This window comes from Oncorhynchus nerka, linkage group LG7 (assembly GCF_034236695.1).
Source record: "Oncorhynchus nerka isolate Pitt River linkage group LG7, Oner_Uvic_2.0, whole genome shotgun sequence".
NCBI classification, from domain to species: domain Eukaryota; kingdom Metazoa; phylum Chordata; class Actinopteri; order Salmoniformes; family Salmonidae; genus Oncorhynchus; species Oncorhynchus nerka.
In genome coordinates this window covers 94,066,901-94,090,877 of record NC_088402.1, presented here as the reverse complement: position 1 = coordinate 94,090,877, position 23,977 = coordinate 94,066,901, and the positions used below count along the sequence as shown (strand labels likewise).

The 23,977-nt window shown below is 48.2% G+C and overlaps 2 protein-coding genes across 2 annotated transcripts in view; both read right to left on the bottom strand.

Annotated features, from left to right (window-relative positions):
• plxnb3 (plexin B3) overlaps positions 1–1,023 on the bottom strand; it is a 297,715-nt gene extending 296,692 nt beyond the window's left edge. The window contains exon 1 of the mRNA XM_065021111.1: positions 798–1,023. The gene's annotated coding sequence lies outside the window, so the exon portion shown is untranslated. The remainder of the gene's footprint in view (positions 1–797) is intronic.
• A 3,918-nt stretch (positions 1,024–4,941) lies between these two features.
• Positions 4,942–23,977, bottom strand: part of abcd1 (ATP-binding cassette, sub-family D (ALD), member 1) — a 37,069-nt gene continuing 18,033 nt past the window's right edge. The window contains exons 7-13 of the mRNA XM_065021002.1: positions 22,036–22,178; positions 21,273–21,444; positions 18,773–18,867; positions 14,070–14,215; positions 10,071–10,301; positions 9,776–9,901; positions 4,942–5,571 (exon numbers count right to left, since the gene is read on the bottom strand). Coding sequence (XP_064877074.1) covers positions 5,259–5,571; positions 9,776–9,901; positions 10,071–10,301; positions 14,070–14,215; positions 18,773–18,867; positions 21,273–21,444; positions 22,036–22,178 — 1,226 coding nt within the window. The 3' untranslated portion in view covers positions 4,942–5,258. The remainder of the gene's footprint in view (positions 5,572–9,775; positions 9,902–10,070; positions 10,302–14,069; positions 14,216–18,772; positions 18,868–21,272; positions 21,445–22,035; positions 22,179–23,977) is intronic.

The window sequence follows — 23,977 nt, the reverse complement described above, 5'->3', positions numbered from 1 at the left end:
TCAACTGTTAATCTTCCACATCTAGATCTGTTGACAATGATGACACCGGAAAAAATAGAAAATCACACCAAGGTAATGTGTAAGTTGGACGCAGTGATACAACAGATTGGTTGCTGTGTATCCAAACAAGGCTCAATGAATGCGGTCAATTTCATGTACAGCAGCTCTCTTTTAGTTGGCACATTCTTAGCTGTAAATATATATAACTTAGATACAAACGTTTAAATTAAAAAGTTATGCTCTCAACAACTGAAATGTATTTGGCTTGTCCCTCTTTGCACCAGGCATAGCTGTAACTCTAGCTCTACTACAAATGGACAGGTGTTTAAAATAAAACACGGATGACATTCTCAAAAAGTTCCCTTTGAACCAGACGGACACTTTATAAATAGCTCCGTTGCGTGTACTACAGATCGCTGGCTTAAAAAAAACACAGCAGGACTGCTGGTCTTTGATGCTAGTTATGTTATTTCAGTTGTAAAAATGCAGCTTAACGTACATGGGGCGTGAGTAGCGTCTGCCTCGGAAACCACCTCGTCCGTCCGTCGGTCGGTCGGTAGAAGAATGCGTAGAAAGTATGTTGTGAGCGGGATAGTAGCAAGTGCCGACATAAGATTTCAGACTCCACTAAATATCTAGTTACCTCCAAACAAACACATTCATACGACGGCAACACGCGTACTTACAATAGTTTTATCAATTTAACTTCGTTTTGACATCAGCGGCCATGCTACAGTTAGCTAACATTAGCAATTTAGTTTGCCAACGAACTCACAAGTTCAGAAAAGTCAACTTACCTCTCGTAGATTGCCGGTGCGCGCTTGGTTTATCCAAAGTTTTCAGAAATAAAACGCACTCAGCGACATGAACGTTGTCGTATTTACATCGGATGAATGACCGACCGTCCGTCCGTCCGTCGACCCCGCCCCCCCAGAAACAGGGTCGCTTGATGCGAGGGCTGCGGCGCGGTTCTCTGCCGAAGAGGAGCGTCTGTCGCCGGTAAGAAAAGTGAACTCCGGGTGAGTTGCGGTCGGGTTGGAAATGGAACACGTCGTAGAGGACAGGACGTAAAAAGGAGCGTCGCTTCTTCAAAGGGGAGTGAGTGGTGTCTCAAATAAGGGAAGTCATGAATTCTAGTAAGGCTTTTATCGGGTTTGTAAACTAAATATTGAACACCAATTTAAAATGTTTACTACTCTGTCTGGGATACAGGCAAACTGTCAAAATCGGATATTTCTTGAATAGACAAGACACTGAGAAACTATAGACATGCATGATTCAAAAACGGTCAGACAAACCAAGCATGGTTTGTAGGCAAAATAAGACAAAAGTGAATCATCTTTCTAGAAGCTGAAAAACTAGATGAATACAGGTTTGATTGTCTATCATTAGAAATGGACAGAAAAAATCATTACATTTAAAAAAGGACCAACATGAGTTCAGTTCATTTGATCTTTTTAAATTTAAATTGACCCATCTATATATAAAATGCATAATGGAAAATTACAGCTGAGCTGATTAAAAACAAACTATTAACGAGACAATATTGCAATGTATGTTGTTTCAGTGGCGAACCATGAATATAGGACCTTGAATATAGGCCTTGAGGGACCAAAAATATTAAAATGTATCAAACTCAATTACCTAGAAAATAACAGAAAAACACAGCGTCACTTAATGTGCCAAGATTTTATTTTCTGAAGTCGGACTGTTCAGGTTCTAGTGGAGGAGCAATACTTTTTGATGACATTAGGAATGAATCAAAAACAGTCCTGGCTGTGCTTCAGGCTGCCGCACGTGGAAACAGAACAGTCATGGACACGTGACACACAGCATAACATGGTAGCCGAACAACACCTCTATATCACCAATAGCGACAACAGTAGTGTCACAAAGGTGACAGGCTCGTGTTGCCGAAAGGACAGCGGCCGTAATACCTGTGCAACTCCATGGTCGATGAGGAAGAGCCAGACAACAGTCACAAACAGCATCAGATAATGTAACAGAATTAAGCATCCCATTCACTCCAGTAGCCCACGTGAAATCATACCTAATACAAAAGCACACCCATTTCATTTCCAAATGATATGAACAAATCAGCTACTACTTCTCATTAAAAAATATACAGTATTTGATCTAAAGTTGAAATGCAATAATCTGTTTAAAAAGTGCCCGTATTCTCTTTAAATGGTCCCACCCACGCATGTCAAAAAGTAATTGGTTTCATTCATCGGTCAAAATTCTGCTCTATTAGACACTTTTCCACAACACAACACACGTCAGGCACAGATGCGCGAGACTCTTGGTGGCAGTAAGAAAAGTCTCAATATATATATATATATATATATATATTTTTTTTAAGTTGTCAAAACTAAATATATTTTGGGGGGTTTCTCAATACACTTACAATGATGTTTTGAGTCTTGCTTGGACAGTCGCTAAGATGATATTTGGTTGTGATCTTTCCAAAATACCTATTTTGGATGCAGCAGTTGTAGCGAAAGCTAGCCAGGGAGCTATTTTACCGGATAAAGTTGAACAAAAAGAAAAAAAAAAAAAGTATAAATGCAGTTGACTTGAGACGATAAAAACATTAAGCTGGACATCCAATTATAATTTAAAAAAGTTGTGTGAAATGCACTCATAAAGCAACATGTAAATCATTGCTTTTATTTGCTGCTGTTCTATGAGAACTCCCCCTTGTCCTGACACGGGGTCTACTGGGTTAAATGGCAGGGGCCTTACTGTCCAGCTTCTGATTGGCTTAGCCAATGGTTGATTGAGCTAGCTAGATTTTACTACCCAGAGACCACCATAGAATATCCTGATTAGATATTTTTTTCGCTCTTCGGTATTAACCCTTCTCTTTCAAACAAATTGAAGAGATGAAATCAGAAGACCACACAATTATTATATAGATGAAATGTAAATTAAAACGAAATTTCATTTTTAAAAAAATAATACACCTTTTTATAAATTCTTGGGCCTTCTCTGAAAGCGCCCCCACAGATATGTTGTAAACCATAATTATTTAGGTTAAGGGCACTTAAGGCACAAATGTGACAGGCTACAATCTTTAGGTTACATTACTTCAGATAAATTGACTAATAATCTCAATTCAATATAATTTTACAACAAATTTACAAATAACTAAATAATTGGAAGAGAGGTGTGTAGGGAACCCTGTTCCTGGTGTGCAGCAGGTCCTGCAGGATTTTGTTTCCAACTAGGCACCTCCATCAGACCAACTGAGCGAATTGACCAGTTCGATGATTCACCTAAATTCAACACACCTGGTCTTACAGGCTGGTTAAATAAGGGCTATTGGCCCTCCAGGACCAAGGCTGGCCTTGGGGTGTGTATTCATGCCGTCGATTCTGTTGCACAACAGAACGTTTTGCAACTGTTTGGAATTCATTGGAAAAATTCAGGTAAGTCTCACCTCTTTTCATTCCTTTAAAAAAAAAAAATAAACATTTTGCAACATAATTGGCAGAATGAAAACACCTGGGTTAAGGTATATTACAGCTGCAAAGGTTAACATCTATACTCTACAAAAAAATATATTTTAATATAGATTGATTTATTAAATTAAGTAAAAGGTTATTACCTTTATCAATTGTCTACATACAACACAGACTGTAATAAAATATAGATTGCTACATTCATCATAAGAAACCTTATAGTATCTTCCCGCTATTCAGAAATATATTGTCTCAATCTCTATAAAAAACAAAATATGTAATTTGTTGAAATTGTAATTCAGTAGAGCAGATGGTTCTAAAGAGGCCAGCCGCCTCTCCCACCAAGGGTCAGTCCCAAATGGCCCCCTATTCCCTAGGGGCCCTGGTCAAAAGTAGTGCACTACATAAGGGATAGGGCCCTGGTCTATAGTAGTGCACTACATAGGGGATAGGGTGATATTTGGCATGTATCCTACAAGTGTGCGCACCAGAGATGACATTAAATTCTGTTGAGACGGAGGCGGCAGAGTTGGCACTTGCAGTTTTCTACTTCCTCCCTCCCTCTCCCCTAGAATCTACTTCCTCCTCCCACTACACTTCCACCCTCCCTCTCCCCTAGAATCTACTTCCTCCTCCCACTACACTTCCACCCTCCCCCCTAGAATCTACTTCCTCCTGCCACTACACTTCCACCCTCCCCCCTAGAATCTACTTCCTCCTCCCACTACACTTCCACCCTCCCCCCTAGAATCTACTTCCTCCTCCCACTACACTTCCACCCTCCCTCTCCCCTAGAATCTACTTCCTTCTCCCACTACACTTCCACCCTCCCTCTCCCCTAGAAACCCCTCCCACTACACTTCCACCCTCCCCCTAGAATCTACTTCCTCCTCCCACTTCCACCCCCCACTACACTTCCACCCTCCCTCTCCCCTAGAACCCCCCCACTACACTTCCACCCTCCCACTCTCCCCCTCCCTAGAAACTCCTCCCACTACCCTCCCCCTAAACTCCTCCACCCTCCACCCCCCCTAAACTCCTCCCACTAAACTCCTCCCTCCTCCCCCTAGAAACTCCTCCCCCTCCCACTACACTTCCACCCTCCCCTCCCCTAAACTCCTCCCACTACACTTCCACCCTCCCTCTCCCCTAGAAACTCCTCCCCTCCCACTACACTTCCACCCCTCCCCCTAAACTCCTCCCAACTCCTCCCACTACACTTCCACCCTCCCTCTCCCCTAGAAACTCCTCCCACTACACTTCCACCCTCCCTCTCCCCTAGAAACCCCTCCCACTACACTTCCACCCTCCCTCCCCCTAGAAACTCCTCCCCCTCCCCCTAGAAACTCCTCCCCCTCCCCCTAGAAACTCCTCCCCCTCTCCTCCCCTCCCACTACACTTCCACCCTCCCTCCCCTAGAAACTCCTCCCCCTCCCACTACACTTCCACCCTCCCTCCCCTATAAACTCCTCCCCCTCCCATAGAAACCCCTCCCATACTGCTGATAGTGGAAAAGAAAACTGAGCAGCAGTTGGCTAACAGCCACATCTGAGTGGTTGGAAGTCCAGAACCTCATTATACACTAGAAGATCCAGCCTCTAGGACCTAGACACTATGTCCTGAGCACCCCAGAGGATCTGAAAGGACTGGACCTAGGAACAATAGGAACAATAAGAGAACAAGCTCCACTTGGCCTAAGAGGACAAATGCCCCAGGGGGTTGTTTCTGGACAGGGCCAACAGTTATTCCCATCCTTCCATCCGATGATCATCATCCTTCTATTGTCCTCGTTCATCACTCTTCCTCCTCCTCCAGTTTCTCATCCTCCCCTGCTTCCTCCTCCTCCAGTTTCTCATCCTCCCCTGCTTCCTTCTCCTCCAGTTTCTCCTCCTCCCCTGCTTCCTCTCCTCCGGTTCCTGACAGGGTGGCGTCCTCCCCCAGCATGCGGCAGAGATCCGACAGGCGCTGTTGCATCTTGGGTATCCCAGAGAGCTGGGACTCCAGCTTCTGTTTCTCATCCTGGAGAGAGACACGGGTGGAGGCGTCCAGCCTCTCAAAGCGCCAACCACCCTCTCCGTCGAACTGAAGCAGGTGGGTGTGGTACTTCCTGTAATGGGAAGGAAGGAAAGGTGCATGTTCGAGATTGACTAACATTGTATTAAAATCAAATGGCTCACAGTTACCCAGAGAGATCGGAAATAGTACAGGAGCTGTGTGGGGAACCGATTCATTACGGGTATAGGAGCTGTGTGGGGAACCGATTCATTACGGGTATAGGAGCTGTGTGGGGAACCGATTCATTACGGGTATAGGTGCTGTGTGGGGAACCGATTCATTACGGGTATAGGTGCTGTGTGGGGAACCGATTCATTACGGGTATAGGTGCTGTGTGGGGAACCGATTCATTACGGGTATAGGTGCTGTGTGGGGAACCGATTCATTACGGGTATAGGTGCTGTGTGGGGAACCGATTCATTTCGGGTATAGGTGCTGTGTGGGGAACCGATTCATTACGGGTATAGGTGCTGTGTGGGGAACCGATTCATTACGGGTATAGGTGCTGTGTGGGGAAATTATTCATTATTCAAAACATATGAACTGATCGTTTCAGACCTCCACGAAGTGACTAGGGGTATGGGTTGTTCCTGCCTGGTTTCTACTCCATATGAAGTGACTAGGGGTATGAGTTGTTCCTGCCTGGCCTGGTCTCTACTCCATATGAAGTGACTAGGGGTATGGGTTGTTCCTGCCTGGCCTGGTCTCTACTCCATATGAAGTGACTAGGGGTATGGGTTGTTCCTGCCTGGCCTGGTCTCTACTCCATATGAAGTGACTAGGGGTATGGGTTGTTCCTGCCTGGCCTGGTCTCTACTCCATATGAAGTGACTAGGGGTATGGGTTGTTCCTGCCTGGCCTGGTCTCTACTCCATATGAAGTGACTAGGGGTATGGGCTGTTCCTGCCTGGCCTGGTCTCTACTCCATATGAAGTGACTAGGGGTATGGGTTGTTCCTGCCTGGTCTCTACTCCATATGAAGTGACTAGGGGTATGGGTTGTTCCTGCCTGGCCTGGTCTCTACTCCATATGAAGTGACTAGGGGTATGGGTTGTTCCTGCCTGGCCTGGTCTCTACTCCATATGAAGTGACTAGGGGTATGGGTTGTTCCTGCCTGGCCTGGTCTCTACTCCATATGAAGGGACTAGGGGTATGGGTTGTTCCTGTTGGTCCTGCCTGGCCTGGTCTCTACTCCATATGAAGGGACTAGGGGTATGGGTTGTTCCTGCCTGGCCTGGTCTCTACTCCATATGAAGTGACTAGGGGTATGGGTTGTTCCTGCCTGGCCTGGTCTCTACTCCATATGAAGTGACTAGGGGTATGGGTTGTTCCTGCCTGGCCTGGTCTCTACTCCATATGAAGTGACTAGGGGTATGGGTTGTTCCTGCCTGGCCTGGTCTCTACTCCATATGAAGTGACTAGGGGTATGGGTTGTTCCTGCCTGGCCTGGTCTCTACTCCATATGAAGTGACTAGGGGTATGGGTTGTTCCTGCCTGGCCTGGTCTCTACTCCATATGAAGTGACTAGGGGTATGGGTTGTTCCTGCCTGGCCTGGTCTCTACTCCATATGAAGTGACTAGGGGTATGGGTTGTTCCTGCCTGGCCTGGTCTCTACTCCATATGAAGTGACTAGGGGTATGGGTTGTTCCTGCCTGGTCTCTACTCCATATGAAGTGACTAGGGGTATGGGTTGTTCCTGCCTGGTCTCTACTCCATATGAAGTGACTAGGGGTATGGGTTGTTCCTGCCTGGTCTCTACTCCATATGAAGTGACTAGGGGTATGGGTTGTTCCTGCCTGGTCTCTACTCCATATGAAGTGACTAGGGGTATGGGTTGTTCCTGCCTGGTCTCTACTCCATATGAAGTGACTAGGGGTATGGGTTGTTCCTGCCTGGTCTCTACTCCATATGAAGTGACTAGGGGTATGGGTTGTTCCTGCCTGGTCTCTACTCCATATGAAGTGACTAGGGGTATGGGTTGTTCCTGCCTGGTCTCTACTCCATATGAAGTGACTAGGGGTATGGGTTGTTCCTGCCTGGTCTCTACTCCATATGAAGTGACTAGGGGTATGGGATGTTCCTGCCTGATCTCTACTCTAAAAGACACAGCAGTGACAGAGGCTGAACTCAGATCACCACTGCCCCCTACTGGAGGTTTCATATAACTACTCAGGCTGCGTTTACACAGGAAACCCAATTCTGGGGTGTATTCACTAGTCACAAAAAGGTCCCGTTTCATTGGCTTCCATTTGCTTCCTAATGTATATACACCCCCCCCCCACTAATGGTCTTTTGACCAAGGGTTGGAATTGGTTCAGGGAACAGACCCAAAAAATATCATTTGAGGAACAGAATCCAAACCGAAACTGATCCATAGTGTTCCGGGAACAGAATCCAAACCGAAACTGATCCATAGTGTTCCGGGAACAGAATCCAAACCGAAACTGATCCATAGTGTTCCGGGAACAGAATCCAAACCGAAACTGATCCATAGTGTTCCGGGAACAGAATCCAAACCGAAACTGATCCATAGTGTTCCGGGAACAGAATCCAAACCGAAACTGATCCATAGTGTTCCGGGAACACTATGGATAAGTTTACAAAATACAAAATTTGCTCTTAACGACTTTCCTATACAGATTGAAAAAAGTTGCTCCTCACCAACCAAGCTGCTCTATCCACACTAAATTGGTAAAGTACATTTAATGTTGAGCTAAATGTTATTTTTTTTTACTCAAATGTATATTGAACAAAAATATAAAAACATTTGAAGTGTTGCTCCCATGTTTCATGAACGGGAAATAAACATCCTTGTTAGGGAGCATTTTTCCTTTTATATTCTCTTATGGTATTACATTTAATGTATCTACCATAAGCCGTCTCTAACATCATTTTAGAGAATTTGGCATTACAACCGCAGACCACGTATAACCACGGCCAGCCCAGGACCTCCACTTCCGGCTTCTTCACCTGTGGGATCGTCTGAGACCTGCCACCCGGACAGCTGATGAAACTGGGGGTTTTGCAAAACCGAAGAATTTCTGCACAAACTGTCAGAAACCGTCTCAGGGAAGCTCATCTGCTCGTACGTCCTCACCGGGGTCTTGACCTGACTGCAGTTCGGCGTCGTAACAGACTTGGGAAAATGTTCGATAACCACTGGCACACACTGGAGAAGTGTGCTCTTCACGGGTGAATCCCGGTTTCAACTGTACCGGGCAGAAGGCATGTATGATGTAGTGTAGGGCGAGCGGTTTACTGATGTCAACGTTGTGAACAGAGGGCCCCCCATGGTAGCGGTGGGGTTATGGTATGGGCAGGTATACAGTTCCCTGCTACGGACAATCAACACAATTGCATTTGATCAATGGCAGATTGAATGCACAGTGATACCGTGATGAGTTCCTGAGGTCCATTTTCGTGCCATTCATCCGCCGCCATCACCTCATGTTTCATGATAATGCACAGCCCCACGTTGCAAAGATCTGCACACAATTCCGGGAAGCTGAAAATGTCCCAGTTCTTCCATCCGCACCAGATGCTGACCGGGTCTCTGATCCGCACCAGATGCTGACCGGGTCTCTGATCCGCACCAGATGCTGACCGGTTCTCTGATCCGCACCAGATGCTGACCGGTTCTCTGATCCGCACCAGATGCTGACCGGTTCTCTGATCCGCACCAGATGCTGACCGGTTCTCTGATCCGCACCAGATGCTGACCGGTTCTCTGATCCGCACCAGATGCTGACTGGGTCTCTGATCCACACCCTTTGAGGCATCTGTGACCAACAGATTCATATCTGTATTCCCAGTCATGTGAAATCCATAGATTAGGGCCTAATTTACTTATTTCAATTGACTGATTTCCTTATGAACGGTAACAAATTGTTGCGTGTAGCGTTTGTGTGTTCAGTGTATATATCAGAGGTGTACAAAGGAACAGAAAGGAAAGATAAACTAGTACTTTTTGTTTCGAACCGGTTCAACCCCCCCCCCAAAAATGATTTGTTCCAACCCCCATCCATATTTTTCCAGAGCTGATCTGATTGGTCTAAAGACGAGATCAGAATTGGGCTGCCTGTGTAAACCTTCTAGAACACATTGCTTAGATCAGAAATCTAATTTCATATTTATGTTCCCCATAGTTTCCTTCAGGAATGAATTGTTAGATGAATAAATACTGAATCTGTAAAAAAAAAAAAAAAAAAAAGGGCTATATAAATAAATTGATTGGTTGATTGATAAGCATGCTGACCAGAGGGAGGGTCTATGGGTTATCGACAGCAGTGCTATCCCAGCATCCTTTGCTGCCTGGAAGATCTTCCCCTCCACGTCGATGCTGACAGCGCTGGTACACTCGTCTAGCAGGGCATACTTAGGCCTGGGCAAGACAACACACACTGCATTAGTAGGAAATCCAAAGATACCATTTCCAGTCCTCAAAACACTGATACTGTATAGGAATAGATTGAGACAACAGCTCATTATAATAGGTTTTTAGTGTCCATCCTTACCGGGTGAGGAATACAGTTTATGTCGTCGAGACGTACCTGTGGTAGAACATCCGTGCCATCCCAATCCTCTGTTTCTCTCCTCCTGACAACACATCCTTCCAGTCGCTTTCTGCACTCCACCCGCCTTCCCTCTCCAGTATGTAGACCAGGTTGACGGTTCCGAGGATCCCCTCTAGCTGCTGGTCCGTGAATCCTCTCTCCTCCATCTCGATCTCGGTGTCTGGGTAGATCAACTGGTCTCGCAGGGTTCCCACCGACATGTACGGCCTGATGGACAAACACGAAAACAAACATTAAGATCTGTCTGTGTGATTTTTCTATAGTTGATCTGTAAAGCCTTGTTAAATTAAATCAGATTTTCTTGGCTTATGATTTTAAAAATCGGTTCTTTTTCCTGAAATCTGAACAACCAAGAGAAGCACACTGAATCAAATATTTCAAGTAACATTTCAAACCACCCGATTCCTGGCCATGAGCCTTGTGTCTGTGGTCAAACCACCCGATTCCTGTCCATGAGCCTTGTGTCTGTGGTCAAACCATCCGATTCCTGGCCATGAGCCTTGTGTCTGTGGTCAAACCACCCGATTCCTGGCCATGAGCCTTGTGTCTGTGGTCAAACCACCCGATTCCTGGCCATGAGCCTTGTGTCTGTGGTCAAACCACCCGATTCCTGGCCATGAGCCTCCAAACCACCCGATTCCTGGCCATGAGCCTTGTGTCTGTGGTCAAACCACCCGATTCCTGGCCATGAGCCTTGTGTCTGTGGTCAAACCACCCGATTCCTGGCCATGAGCCTTGTGTCTGTGGTCAAACCACCCGATTCCTGGCCATGAGCCTTGTGTCTGTGGTCAAACCACCCGTGGTCAAACCACCCGATTCCTGTCCATGAGCCTTGTCTGTGGTCAAACCACCCGATTCCCATGTCCATGAGCCTTTGTGTCTGTGGTCAAACCACCCGATTCCTGGCCATGAGCCTTGTGTCTGTGGTCAAACCAAACCACCGATGGCCATCCTTGTGTCCAAACCACCCGATTCCTGGCCATGAGCCTTGTGTCTGTGGTCAAACCACCCGATTCCTGTCCATGAGCCTTGTGTCTGTGGTCAAACCACCCGATTCCTGGCCATGAGACTTGTGTCTGTGGTTTTTAGACATTTGGCATATCTTGTTGCTAGTGTAAGCCAAGTCAACTAAAAGGATTCTTGTGTGAGAGAAATGACCCAACTAGATTATCAGCCAATCAGAAGCGTGCAAAATCCTTTCGGTCACGTCTTTGATTGACAGTTCAATCGTTGCAGTCCTCGAGCAATACTTGAAATAACGAGTAAAACCGAGCCGTCTCTTCAGGGGAACTGTGCTAACCGAGCCGTCTCTTCAGGGGAACTGTGCTAACCGAGCCGTCTCTTCAGGGGAACTGTGCTAACCGAGCCGTCTCTTCAGGGGAACTGTGCTAACCGAGCCGTCTCTTCAGGGGAACTGTGCTAACCGAGCCGTCTCTTCAGGGGAACTGTGCTAACCGAGCCGTCTCTTCAGGGGAACTGTGCTAACCGAGCCGTCTCTTCAGGGGAACTGTGCTAACCGAGCCGTCTCTTCAGGGGAACTGTGCTAACCGAGCCGTCTCTTCAGAGGAACTGTGCTAACGAGTTCCCCACCTGCTTCAAGATGTCCACCATCATCCTTACCGAACCGTAGCCCTCAATTCAGTCATTATGAAGTGGTTTGAGAGGCTAGTCAAAAGATCACATCACCTCCTCCCTCCGACACTCCACCCTCTCCAATTCTCCTACCGCCCTGACCAATCCACGGATGATGCAATCACATTGCACTGCCCACTGCACTCACCCACCAGGACAAAAGGAATGCTGTTCATCGACTACAACTCAGCCTTCAACACTACAATGCCTTCTAAGCTCACCAGAAAGCTCAGAACCCTGGGGACTGAACTCCTTCCTAAGCAACTGGGTCCTGGACTTCGATGGGCCACCCCCCAACTGGTGAAGATTTATTTTACCTTTATTTAACCAGGCAAGTCAGTTAAGAACGAATTCCTATTTTCAATGACGTCCTAGGAACAGTGGGTTAACTGCCTGTTCAGGGGCAGAACGACATATTTGTACCTTGTCAGCTCGGGGATTTGAACTTGCAACCTTCCGGTTACTAGTCCAGTGCTCTAACCACTCAACACAGGGCCCCCCCACAAGGGCCGCAGTCTCCTCTCCTGTATAGACGTGACTAAGTTGGAACTGTGTGATGAAACACAGTCATCATACTAGATGACGACGACGAAACGGCCTACAGAGAGGTGGTAGCCAACGGCGACGAAACGGCCTACAGAGAGGTGGTAGCCAACGGCGACGAAACGGCCTACAGAGAGGTGGTAGCCAACGGAGACGAAACGGCCTACAGAGAGGTGGTAGCCAACGGAGACGAAACGGCCTACAGAGAGGTGGTAGCCAACGGCGACGAAACGGCCTACAGAGAGGTGGTAGCCAACGGCCTAAACAGAGAGGTGGTAGCCAACGGCGACGAAACGGCCTACAGAGAGGTGGTAGCCAACGGCGACGAAACGGCCTACAGAGAGGTGGTAGCCAACGGCGACGAAACGGCCTACAGAGAGGTGGTAGCCAACGGCGACGAAACGGTCTACAGAGAGGTGGTAGCGTTTCTGGTCTATTTACTTGGTCAGGTTCTTTAAAAATGTTTAACCTTTTTGGGGTGTAAACTCAGCAAAAAAATAAACTTCCCTTTTTCAGAACCCAGTCTTTCAAAAATCATTTGTAAAAAATGCAAATAACTTCACAGATCTTCATTGTAAAGGGTTTAAACACTTTCCCATGCTTGTTCAATGAACCATAAAAAATTAATGAGCATGCACCTGTGGAACGGTCGTTAAGACACTAACAGCTTACAGATGGTAGGCAATTAAGGTCACAGTTATGAAAACTTAGGACACTAAAGAGGCCTTTCTGCTGACTCTGAAAAACACAGACAGATGCCCAGGGTCCCTGCTCATCTGCTTGAACGTGCCCTGCTGCGAGGCATGAGGGCTGCAGATGTGGCTAGGCCAATAAATTGCAATGTCCGTGCTGTGAGATGCCTAAGACGGCGCTACAGGGAGACAGGATGGACAGCTGATCGTCCTCGCAGTGGCAGACCACGTGTAACAACACCTGCACAGGATCGGTACATCCAAACGTCACACCTGCGGGACAGGTACAGGATGGCAACAACTGCCCGAGTTACACCAGGAACGCACAATCCCTCCATCAGTGCTCAGACTGTCCACAATAGGCTGAGAGAGCCTGGACTGAGGGCTTGAAGGCCTGTTGTAAGGCAGGTCCTCACCAGACATCACCGGCAACAACGTCGCCTATGGGCACAAACCCACCGTCGCTGGACCAGCCAAGAATCGTTCTGTGAGTGATTTCCTGTAAGACAGCAATGTCAGTGTTCTGCCATGACCAGCGAAGAGCCCGGATCTCAATCCCATTGAGCACGTCTGGGACCTGTTGGATTGGAGGGTGAGGGCAGGGCCCCCAGAAATGTCTGGGAACTTGCAGGTGCCTTGGTGGAAGAGGGGGGTAACATCTCACAGCAAGAACTGGCAAATCTGGTGCAGTCCATGAGGAGGAGATGCACTGCAGTACTTAATGCAGCTGGTGGCCACACCTGTTACTTTTGATGTTGATCCCTCTTGTTCAGGGACACATTATTCCATTTCTGTTAGTCACATGTCTGTGGAACTTGTTCAGTTTATGTCTCAGTTGTGTAATCTTATGTTCACACAAATATTTACACATGTTAAGTTTGCTGAAAATAAACGCAGTTGACAGTGAGAGGACAATTCTTTTTTTGCTGAGTTTACATGAGTAATTTCAAATAAAACATACTGTAGAATGCCACAAAATTAAAATTATATACATACAGGAAAATAAACTAAAAAGTGGGCCCCCACCAGACCTGAAGACTTGTTAGCACCCCAAGCAATTGCCTTAGACTTTTGAGGTGTGTGTGTGTGTGTGTGAGAGAACACTAACCTCTGAGGTATGTAGAACATGTTCTGGGGAGGTGGTTTATAAAGGACCCCTCCATAGACTGGCCACAGACCACTGAGGATCCTGAACAGAGAACTCTTCCCACAGCCGTTAGGTCCTGTTATTAACAGATGCATACCTTCCTCCACCTGGGGAGAGAGAGAGAGAGAGAGGGGAGAGAGAGAGGAGAGAAAGATTCAGAACAAAGTAAGAGAATGGAGAGTTATGGGAGAATCCAACGATCAGAGCCAGGGTTCCCCACACACAGTAGCCAGGGTTCCCCACACACAGTAGCCAGGGTTCCCCACACAGTAGCCAGGGTTCCACACACAGTAGCCTACTACCGTATACACTCTGTATGTAGCAGGAATGTAGCTAGCTAAAACAATCAGCACATTGTTTCACAAAGAGGATCATGCTGTGGTACTGTTGTGTGTGTGTGTGTGTGTGAGCCACTGATGAAACGATACTTTAAACAGGAGGCTTACTGTGTTGGGGCACACCATGATCCCCACTCGCTCTCTCTCACACAGACCATACAGAAAAATGCTAATTTCCTAAATGCCATAGTTCTGATGCATTGGGGGGAGAGAGAGACCACTGCCCTCTGTTCTGATGCATTGGAGAGAGAGAGAGCCGTATAAGGAAGCATTTCACTGTGAAGTCTACTACACCTGTTGTATTCAGCATTCAGCGCACGTGACAAATAAACCTTGATTTGAACTAGAGGGAGGATAGGGTGCTATAGTAGTGCACTAGAGAGGGATAGGGTGCTATAGTAGTGCACTAGAACAGGACACGTCCGGAACTCTAGAACAGGACACGTCCGGAACTCTAGAACAGGACACGTCCGGAACTCTAGAACAGGACACGTCCGGAACTCTAGAACAGGACACGTCCGGAACTCTAGAACAGGACACGTCCGGAACTCTAGAACAGGACACGTCCGGAACTCTAGAACAGGACACGTCCGGAACTAGAACAGGACACGTCCGGAACTCTAGAACAGGACACGTCCGGAACTCTAGAACAGGACACGTCTCTAGAACAGGACACGCCCGGAACTCTAGAACAGGACACGTCCGGAACTCTAGAACAGGACACGTCCGGAACTCTAGAACAGGACACGTCCGGAACTCTAGAACAGGACACGTCCGGAACTCCAGGACACGCCGGAACTCTAGAACAGGACACGCCCGGAACTCTAGAACAGGACACGTCCGGAACTCTAGAACAGGACACGTCCGGAACTCTAGAACAGGACACGTCCGGAACTCTAGAACAGGACACGTCCGGAACTCTAGAACAGGACACGTCCGGAACTCTAGAACAGGACACGTCCGGAACTAGATAACACATCTATGCTCGTTTCCCTGGGAGTTTAAAAGTCTGGTTTATCGTCGTTAGGATAGTAGGTGTCTAACTAATGCCAGTCAAAAGTTGACACACCTACTCAATTCAAGGGTATTTATTTGTACAATTATCTACATTGTAGAATAATAGTGTAGACATCCAAACTATGAAATAACACATATGGAATCATAAGCAAATAAGTTGGTGGTATATTTTTATATTTTTTCAAAGTAGCCTCCCCTTTTGCCTTGATGACAGCTTTGCATTCTCTAGTAATAATCATAAAGAAAAATCCTTGAGTAGGCGTGTCCAAATCTTTGACTGGTACTGTAGGTCTATAATGGCCTTTATACCGAGTTGTTATGGCTGATATATGTCTGAAACATTGTTCCCCCTGTTGCCGTGTCTTAGTTGTTATGTCTGAAACGTTGTTCCCCCTGTTGCCGTGTCTTAGTTGTTATGTCTGAAACATTGTTCCCCCTGTTGCCGTGTCTTAGTTGTTATGTCTGAAACATTGTTCCCCCAGTTGCCATGTCTTAGTTGTTATGTCTGAAACGTTGTTCCCCCTGTTGCCGTGTCTTAGTTGTTATGTCTGAAACATTGTTCCCCCAGTTGCCATGTCTTAGTTGTTATGTCTGAAACGTTGTTCCCCCTGTTGCCGTGTCTTAGTTGTTATGTCTGAAACATTGTTCCCCCTGTTGCCGTGTCTTAGTTATGTCTGAAACATTGTTCCCCCTGTTGCCGTCTTGGTTGGACCAGGGATCTTGAACAATGTCCCGTTTCCCCGACCACAGATTAAGGATGGCTGCTAGCTGGACTAGAAAGCACCTTTAGAAAGAAAAAGAAAAAAAGAATATGCTTCATCTGATTCCGGGAAGTTGGCCCTTAGTGGCTCCTATGGTAAGAGCGTGGCACAAGCAACGCCAAGGTTGTTGGTTCAATTCCCACAGGGGTCATATACTGTAAATGTACTGTTAAATGCTTTGGATTTTAAAAAAAAAGAAAGTATCTGCTAAACAGCATATATTTTATGACGTGAAGAGTTGGGCTGTGTTTATCGGTCTGTTTAGCCCCCACTTTACTAAATGCTCCTTCTCATTCGTGTTCCGTTTACCCTGCCTACTCACATGCATCAGGTTCCTACCATAGGGCCCACTCTCTGGGGGCCCACTCTCTGGGGCCCCACTCTCTGGGGGCCCCACTCTCCCATACTCCCGCCATAGGGGGGCCCACTCTCCCGCCATAGGGGGGCCCACTCACCATCTGTCTTCTGCCATACTAGTGGATCGACACAATCAACGCAGTTGGTAATCCCGTTGTAGCGGGCATCCCGTTGTAGCGGGCATTGCCGAAATCAAGACCCAACCTTGATTTAGTCGTCGTTTTGACGGACTTAAGTTCCAAACTTCGTTTTAGACAAGGACTGAACAGAATTATCCTAGATACACTCCGTAGTCCATTTTGCCACTAGAATAAAATGTGACACTCAGATGCAACATAGGACGTTTTTAGGTTTAGGGACAGTTGCCCTTAAAATATTGTATTAATCAAATGTTCATAATAATATTATATCACATTACACATTTAGTAACGACAGGATGCCTTTGAAAGCTAATAAAACTTGTATGAGTGACATTTTAAACCGACAGGCAGCCAACCGGAGCCGCCAGGCAGCCAGCCAGCCAACCGGAGCCGCAGCCGCCAACCAACCGGAGCCGCCGCCAGGCAGCCAGCCAACCAACCGGAGCCGCCAGGCAGCCAGCCAACCAACCGGAGCCGCCGCCGCCAGGCAGCCAACCAACCGGAGCCGCCGCCAGGCAGCCAGCCAACCAACCGGAGCCGCCGCCAGGCAGCCAACCAACCGGAGCCGCCGCCAGGCAGCCAAACCAACCGAGCCGCCAGGCAGCCAAGCCAACCGAGCCGCCGCCAGGCAGCCAACCAACCGAGCCGCCGGCAGGCAGCCAGCCAACCGGGAGCCGCCGCCGCCAGGCAGGCAGCCAGCCAACCGGAGCCGCCGCCGCCAGGCAGGCAGCCAGCCAACCGGAGCCGCCGCCGCCAGGCAGGCAGCCAGCCAACCGGAGCCGCCGCCAGGCAGCCAACCAACCGAGCCGCCGCCAGGCAGCAGCAACCAACCGAGCCGCCGCCAGGCAGCCAACCAACCGGAGCCCGCCAGGCAGCCAACCAACCGAGCCGCCAGGCAGCCAACCAACCGAGCCGCCAGGCAGCCAACCAACCAACCGGAGCCGCGCCAGGCAGCCAACCAACCGGAGCCGCCGCCAGGCAGCCAGCCAACCAACCGGGCCGCGCCGAGGCAGCCAACCGGGAGGCAGGCAACCAACCAACCGGAGGAGCCGCCAGGCAGCCAACCAACCAACCGGAGGAGCCGCCAGCCAGCCGGAGCCAACCAACCGGGAGGAGCCGCCAGGCAGCCAACCAACCGGAGGAGCCGCCAGGCAGCCAACCAACCGGAGCCGCCGCCGCCAGGCAGCCAACCAACCGGAGGAGCCGCCGCCAGGCAGCCAACCAACCGGAGGAGCCGCCGCCAGGCAGCCAGCCAACCGGAGCCGCCGCCAGGCAGCCAACCAACCGGAGCCGCCGCCAGGCAGCCAACCAACCGGAGCCGCCGCCAGGCAGCCAACCAACCGGCAGCCGCCGCCAGGCAGCCAACCAACCGGAGCCGCCGCCAGGCAGCCAACCAACCGGAGCCGCCGCCAGGCAGCCAACCAACCGGAGCCGCCGCCAGGCAGCCAACCAACCGGAGCCACCGCCGCCGACAGGCAGCCAACCGAGCCGCCGACAGGTAGCCAACCGGAGCCGCCGACAGGTAGCCAACCGGAGCCGCCGACAGGTAGCCAACCAGAGACGGCGCTGCCGATAAGTAATCAAATAAAGGCAGCACTTCTAAAATAATATTTCATATCTTGCAAATCAGCAAGAAAACTTAATTCATTTTTGCACAAAATGAAAAATGTGGCAGTGACTCGCCAATGGCTTGATGTTTCAGTATCGTCTCAATATAGAGTTCTGCATTCGACCATGTCACGTGTGATATGCAGGACGAACGAGCAATATCCACCGTCGTAATGGGGAGGAAGCCTGAGCTGGAATGTGAAGCTAACTGAAGCTGGTTAGTTTTAGAAAACCCAAAGTAGATCTAGCTTGTTAGGTTGTGTTGGAGTCTAGGTTGTCTGTGTCACCTTGATGTTGAGGCAGCCAACCAGAGATGGAGCTGCCGACAGGCAGCCAACCAGAGACGGAGCTGCCGACAGGTAACTGAAGCTGGTTAGTTTTAGGAACAAGCTAGATCTGCTCTGGGTTTAAGTTGTGTTGATGCTGTCGAGGGTGTCTGTCACCTTGATGTTGAGGCTGGACACGACAACGTCTCCTGTCGGTGTGATGATGGGAAGGTTCTCACAGCTGATGCCCTTCTCCACGTCTATCACCTGACCTGCACACACACACACACACACAACGGGGACAGTTCAGGACACAGAATACACACACACCAAAATCACACAGTACAAGTATCCCCATTTCTAGCAATACCATTGTAACAAGATGGTGTAATACCATTAGATGACCGACCCAAGGAGGAGTCAGGTGAACACAGCCAGACAGACTGGTCTCTGATCAACACCATCAGGTGAACACAGCCAGACAGACAGGTCTCTGATCAACACCATCAGGTGAACACAGCCAGACAGACAGGTCTCTGATCAACACCATCAGGTGAACACAGCCAGACAGACAGGTCTCTGATCAACACCATCAGGTGAACAAGGCACAGAAGATCCACAGGTTCAGTGAAGTGTTTTTGTAAGAACCAAATAACGGTATTTATTGGTATCTTTCCATTTTGATCAGTGAAAATGTCATGAATTGAAGGTCGTTTCTGGATGTAAAATTGAAATGTACCGATTTTTTATCTGGCGGGGGGGGGGAGTCGTCCCCTGTTAAAGTTTAAATAACATGTTTCCATCACGTTACATAGAGAGAAGAAAATGTTTTCATAAAAAGGCAGCTGTGATGGAACCCGGAAGTTCCAGTACAATTTGATCAAATCCGACCGATCAACATAGTGGGATCTTTGTGTCGGTAAAGTGACGAGATCCTGAGGCCCATTGTTGTGTAATTAATCTACTGTCATCACCAAGTTCAGCATGATAATGCATGGCCCCAGGATCTGTACACAATTCCTGGAAGCTGAAAACGTCCCAGTTCTTCCATGGCCTCCATACTCAGACATGTCACCCATTGAGCATGTTCGGGATGCTCTGGATCAACGTGTACAACAGTGTGTTCCAGTTCCCGCCAATATCCAGAAACGTCGCACAACCATTGAAGAGGAGTGGGACAACATTCCACAGGCCACAATCACCAGCCTGATCAACTCTATGTGAAGGAGATGCATGAGGCTAAATGGTGGCAACACCAGATGCTGACTGGGTCTCTGAGCCACACCAGATGCTGACTGGGTCTCTGAGCCACACCAGATGCTGACTGGGTCTCTGAGCCACACCAGATGCTGACTGGGTCTCTGAGCCACACCAGATGCTGACTCTGAGCCACACCAGATGTGTCTCTGAGCCACACCAGATGCTGACTGGGTCTCTGAGCCACACCAGATGCTGACTGGGTCTCTGAGCCACACCAGATGCTGACTGGGTCTCTGAGCCACACCAGATGCTGACTGGGTCTCTGAGCCACACCAGATGCTGACTGGGTCTCTGAGCCACACCAGATGCTGACTGGGTCTCTGAGCCACACCAGATGCTGACTGGGTCTCTGAGCCACACCAGATGCTGACTGGGTCTCTGAGCCACACCAGATGCTGACTGGGTCTCTGAGCCACACCAGATGCTGACTGGGTCTCTGAGCCACACCCTTTGAGGTATCTGTGACCAACAGATGCATATCTGTATTCCCAGTTGTGAAATCCATAGATTATGGTCTAATGAATGTACTTCAATTAACTGATTTCCTTAAATGAACTTTAACTATTTTTGTTCAGTATAACCATCATACCATCAGAGTCACGTGACGATATGGTGTCTGGTCCTCTCACTATGACTCAGGAAACCATGCAGTTCATTAGGCTACAGATGAAATAACTTTTGATTAATTTCACAGGGTGGTGAAAGTCCACAGTGATCTTGATGCTCCTTTACAATAAATACTGATGCTCTTATTCTGGTCGACCGATAGAAATATTATCCATAATGATCTCATCATGTAGACGAGCCTACCTGCAGAGCCTCCTCTGCTCTACGAGCGGTTGGTTCGTGCGCACGTGCCAAGACTTGAGTAGGCACATTTGCTATGTAACGGTTTGTTGAAAAGGCGACGGAAAAACACATGGAATTTTACGTTTTTATTCAGGTACATGAACACTTAAGCGAAAAAAATTCCACTGTGTGCACTACATCATCTCTCACCGATTTAAAAAGAAACATTTGGTAGAAACCCCACCGATGGAGAAATATACATTCTAGAATATTCACATGAAATATACATTCTAGAATATTCACATGAAATATACATTCTAGAATATTCACATGAAATATACATTCTAGAATATTCACATGAAAATCTGTCACCAGTTGGATGGAAACCTAAGTAGTGTCTTAAAAAATTTTAAGAAACCAATAAATACAGTTACTCAATAAAATTGTATTTTTCAAATTCTTTCTCAAAAAACATTTGTATATTGTCCCATACAATAATCTGTAATCTGAATTTAATCAAAAACAAAAATAACGTACAAAAACAAATACCACTGCAGTTACACTTTGAATACCATTGGTTAACAAAAATAGCCTAGTGATTGGTTGAATTCCTTGTCAGTCAGTTTACCTCGCATCATGATTGGTCCCTCCACCCTCATGCCGTGCTGCACCAGCTGTGTTCCTCCCCCCGTCTGCTCATCTCCTCCCTCCGCAGAGCGACGGAACACGCCCGCACGCACGTCCTCAAACACAGTGAACATCTCGTGCACACGGGCTGTGTAGCCAGCCAGCTCAGTCACCTGGACCGGGTCAAAGGTCAAAGGTTATCCAGTAAAATCAGGGCAGGTGGTAGAGTTTATTATACATTTAGATCCATGATAGAACAGTGGTTTCCCCAAAGACTCACTAGTTGTTCGTCTACTTTATCATGGTTCAAAATCAGTCTGATCTGAAACATCAGTCCCTGTAACTAATCCCCAGGTTGTGGCAGTAAATGACAGTGTTCAGTCAACTGACCTGATAAAACGAGTCAAAAGGTACTGCACTGTAAAGGGAATGGGGTGAAGCTGGGAACGCAATCAATCAATGAGAAGTCGGGAGCCTCAACTCCTTGATGGTGCTCATGACCCTCTTGACAGTGAGGGGTTAGGGTCTAGGGGTCGTTTCTATAGCCTCAACTCCTTGATGGTGCTCATGAGCCTCTTGACAGTGAGGGGTTAGGGGTCGGTTCTATAGCCTCACCTCCTTGATGGTGCTCATGAGCCTCTTGACAGTGAGGGGTTAGGGTCTAAGGGCCGGTTCTATAGCCTCACCTCCTTGATGGTGCTCATGAGCCTCTTGACAGTGAGGGGTTAGGGGTTAGGGTCTAGAGGCCGGTTCTATAGCCTCACCTCCTTATAAGAGCTCATGATTCTCTCGACGGCGTCTGCGGCGGAGTTGAGGAGGTTCCGAGCGGTGGAAAAGGCCTGAGCCCTCTCACTCACTAGGTCCTCCTCTTTCAAATTCATGGCCAACTGCTTCACATCCTCGGAGTCTGAAAGCATACAGAAGATACACAAACACTTCATAGCCCATACATAAACACATTTGTAAGCCTGCTCCTGCTCCTTCGGGGACACAGTCAAACCCTTCCCCAGCCTCCTTATGATGGATCATCACTATGAGGGGGGTTGCTGTAGGTTTAGTACTGTAAATCTATCATTACTGTAAACAGAGGAGACATATAGCTGGAGACGAGCCTACCAGCAGCTAGCTTTGGATGGAGACGTAGGAGTGTTGGACACAACACGAGCCAATCAGCAGCTAGCTTTGGATGGAGACGCAGGAGTGTTGGACACAACACGAGCCAATCAGCAGCTAGCTTTGGATGGAGACGTAGGAGTGTTGGACACAACATGAGCCAATCAGCAGCTAGCATTGGATGGAGACGCAGGAGTGTTGGACACAACACGAGCCAATCAGCAGCTAGCTTTGGATGGAGACGTAGGAGTGTTGGACACAACATGAGCCGATCAGCAGCTAGCTTTGGATGGAGACGTAGGAGTGTTGGACACAACATGAGCCAATCAGCAGCTAGCATTGGATGGAGACGCAGGAGTGTTGGACACAACACGAGCCAATCAGCAGCTAGCTTTGGATGGAGACGTAGGAGTGTTGGACACAACACGAGCCAATCAGCAGCTAGCATTGGATGGAGACGCAGGAGATGCCCTGACCAACACACACACAGGGGCGCTTTTGAGGGCAACAAGGCTCCCAGTTTGGAGTGTCCACAGCAGTGTCCATATTTCAAAGCTACATGAACCTTGCTAGCTGGCATCACAGGGGTCCAGCAGTATCTGGATGGATGACAGCGATTCCAAGCTGGACACTGGAAGAGCATAACTCTCAGCAGAGGAAAGTGCTGAGGCGCTTTGTGGAAGCAGGGCTGCGACCGCAGAGTGAGAAGTTGGTCACCCAGTGTTGAGTTCCTGGGGCTCTACGTTGACAAGGATGGCGTGCGACCGACCCAGGATAACGTAAAGGCTCCATTAAGGAGACACCTTCTCCCCGGAACAAGTCTGAGCGTCAGTGGTTTTTTGTTGAATCTCAACTTAAACGGCTTCCTACCTGAAAGCGTCAGTGTCGGAGCCCTTGCATCACCTATCGGGCCAGGCAGTTGGACTGACGCTCACCAGGAGCTGCTGCAACTATGATGATAGAAAACCCCTGTTACTGGTCTGTGAAGAGTCTTCATGTGGGCTCTGAACCCGTTACTGGTCTGTGAAGAGTCTTCATGTGGGCTCTGAACCCGTTACTGGTCTGTGAAGAGTCTTCATGTGGGCTCTGAACCCGTTACTGGTCTGTGAAGAGTCTTCATGTGGGCTCTGAACCCGTTACTGGTCTGTGAAGAGTCTTCATGTGGGCTCTGAACCCGTTACTGGTCTGTGAAGAGTCTTCATGTGGGCTCTGAACCCGTTACTGGTCTGTGAAGAGTCTTCATGTGGGCTCTGAACCCGTTACTCTGTGTGCTACATGGATGAGGTGACTAGTGGGCTGCAAACCCTGAACGTAGGAGTGGGAGGCTGGTCGGCGGAGGACGGGTTGATTGTAAAGGTATCAAACAATTGGAAACAATGTGTTTTACACAGTTCCCTTAATTCCATTCTATCCATTACAGTTCACCCATCCTCCAATGTAAAAGTCCTCCACTGGATCACAGACTATAAGGTGTACGCAACTAGATTAAGCCGCGGGACGGTTTTTGAAGGAGCGGCTGGTCGGGGAGCCAGAACAGGGTCATGAAAATACATAATTTTAAACTACTAGTGGATCATCAGTAAAAACAGCCAT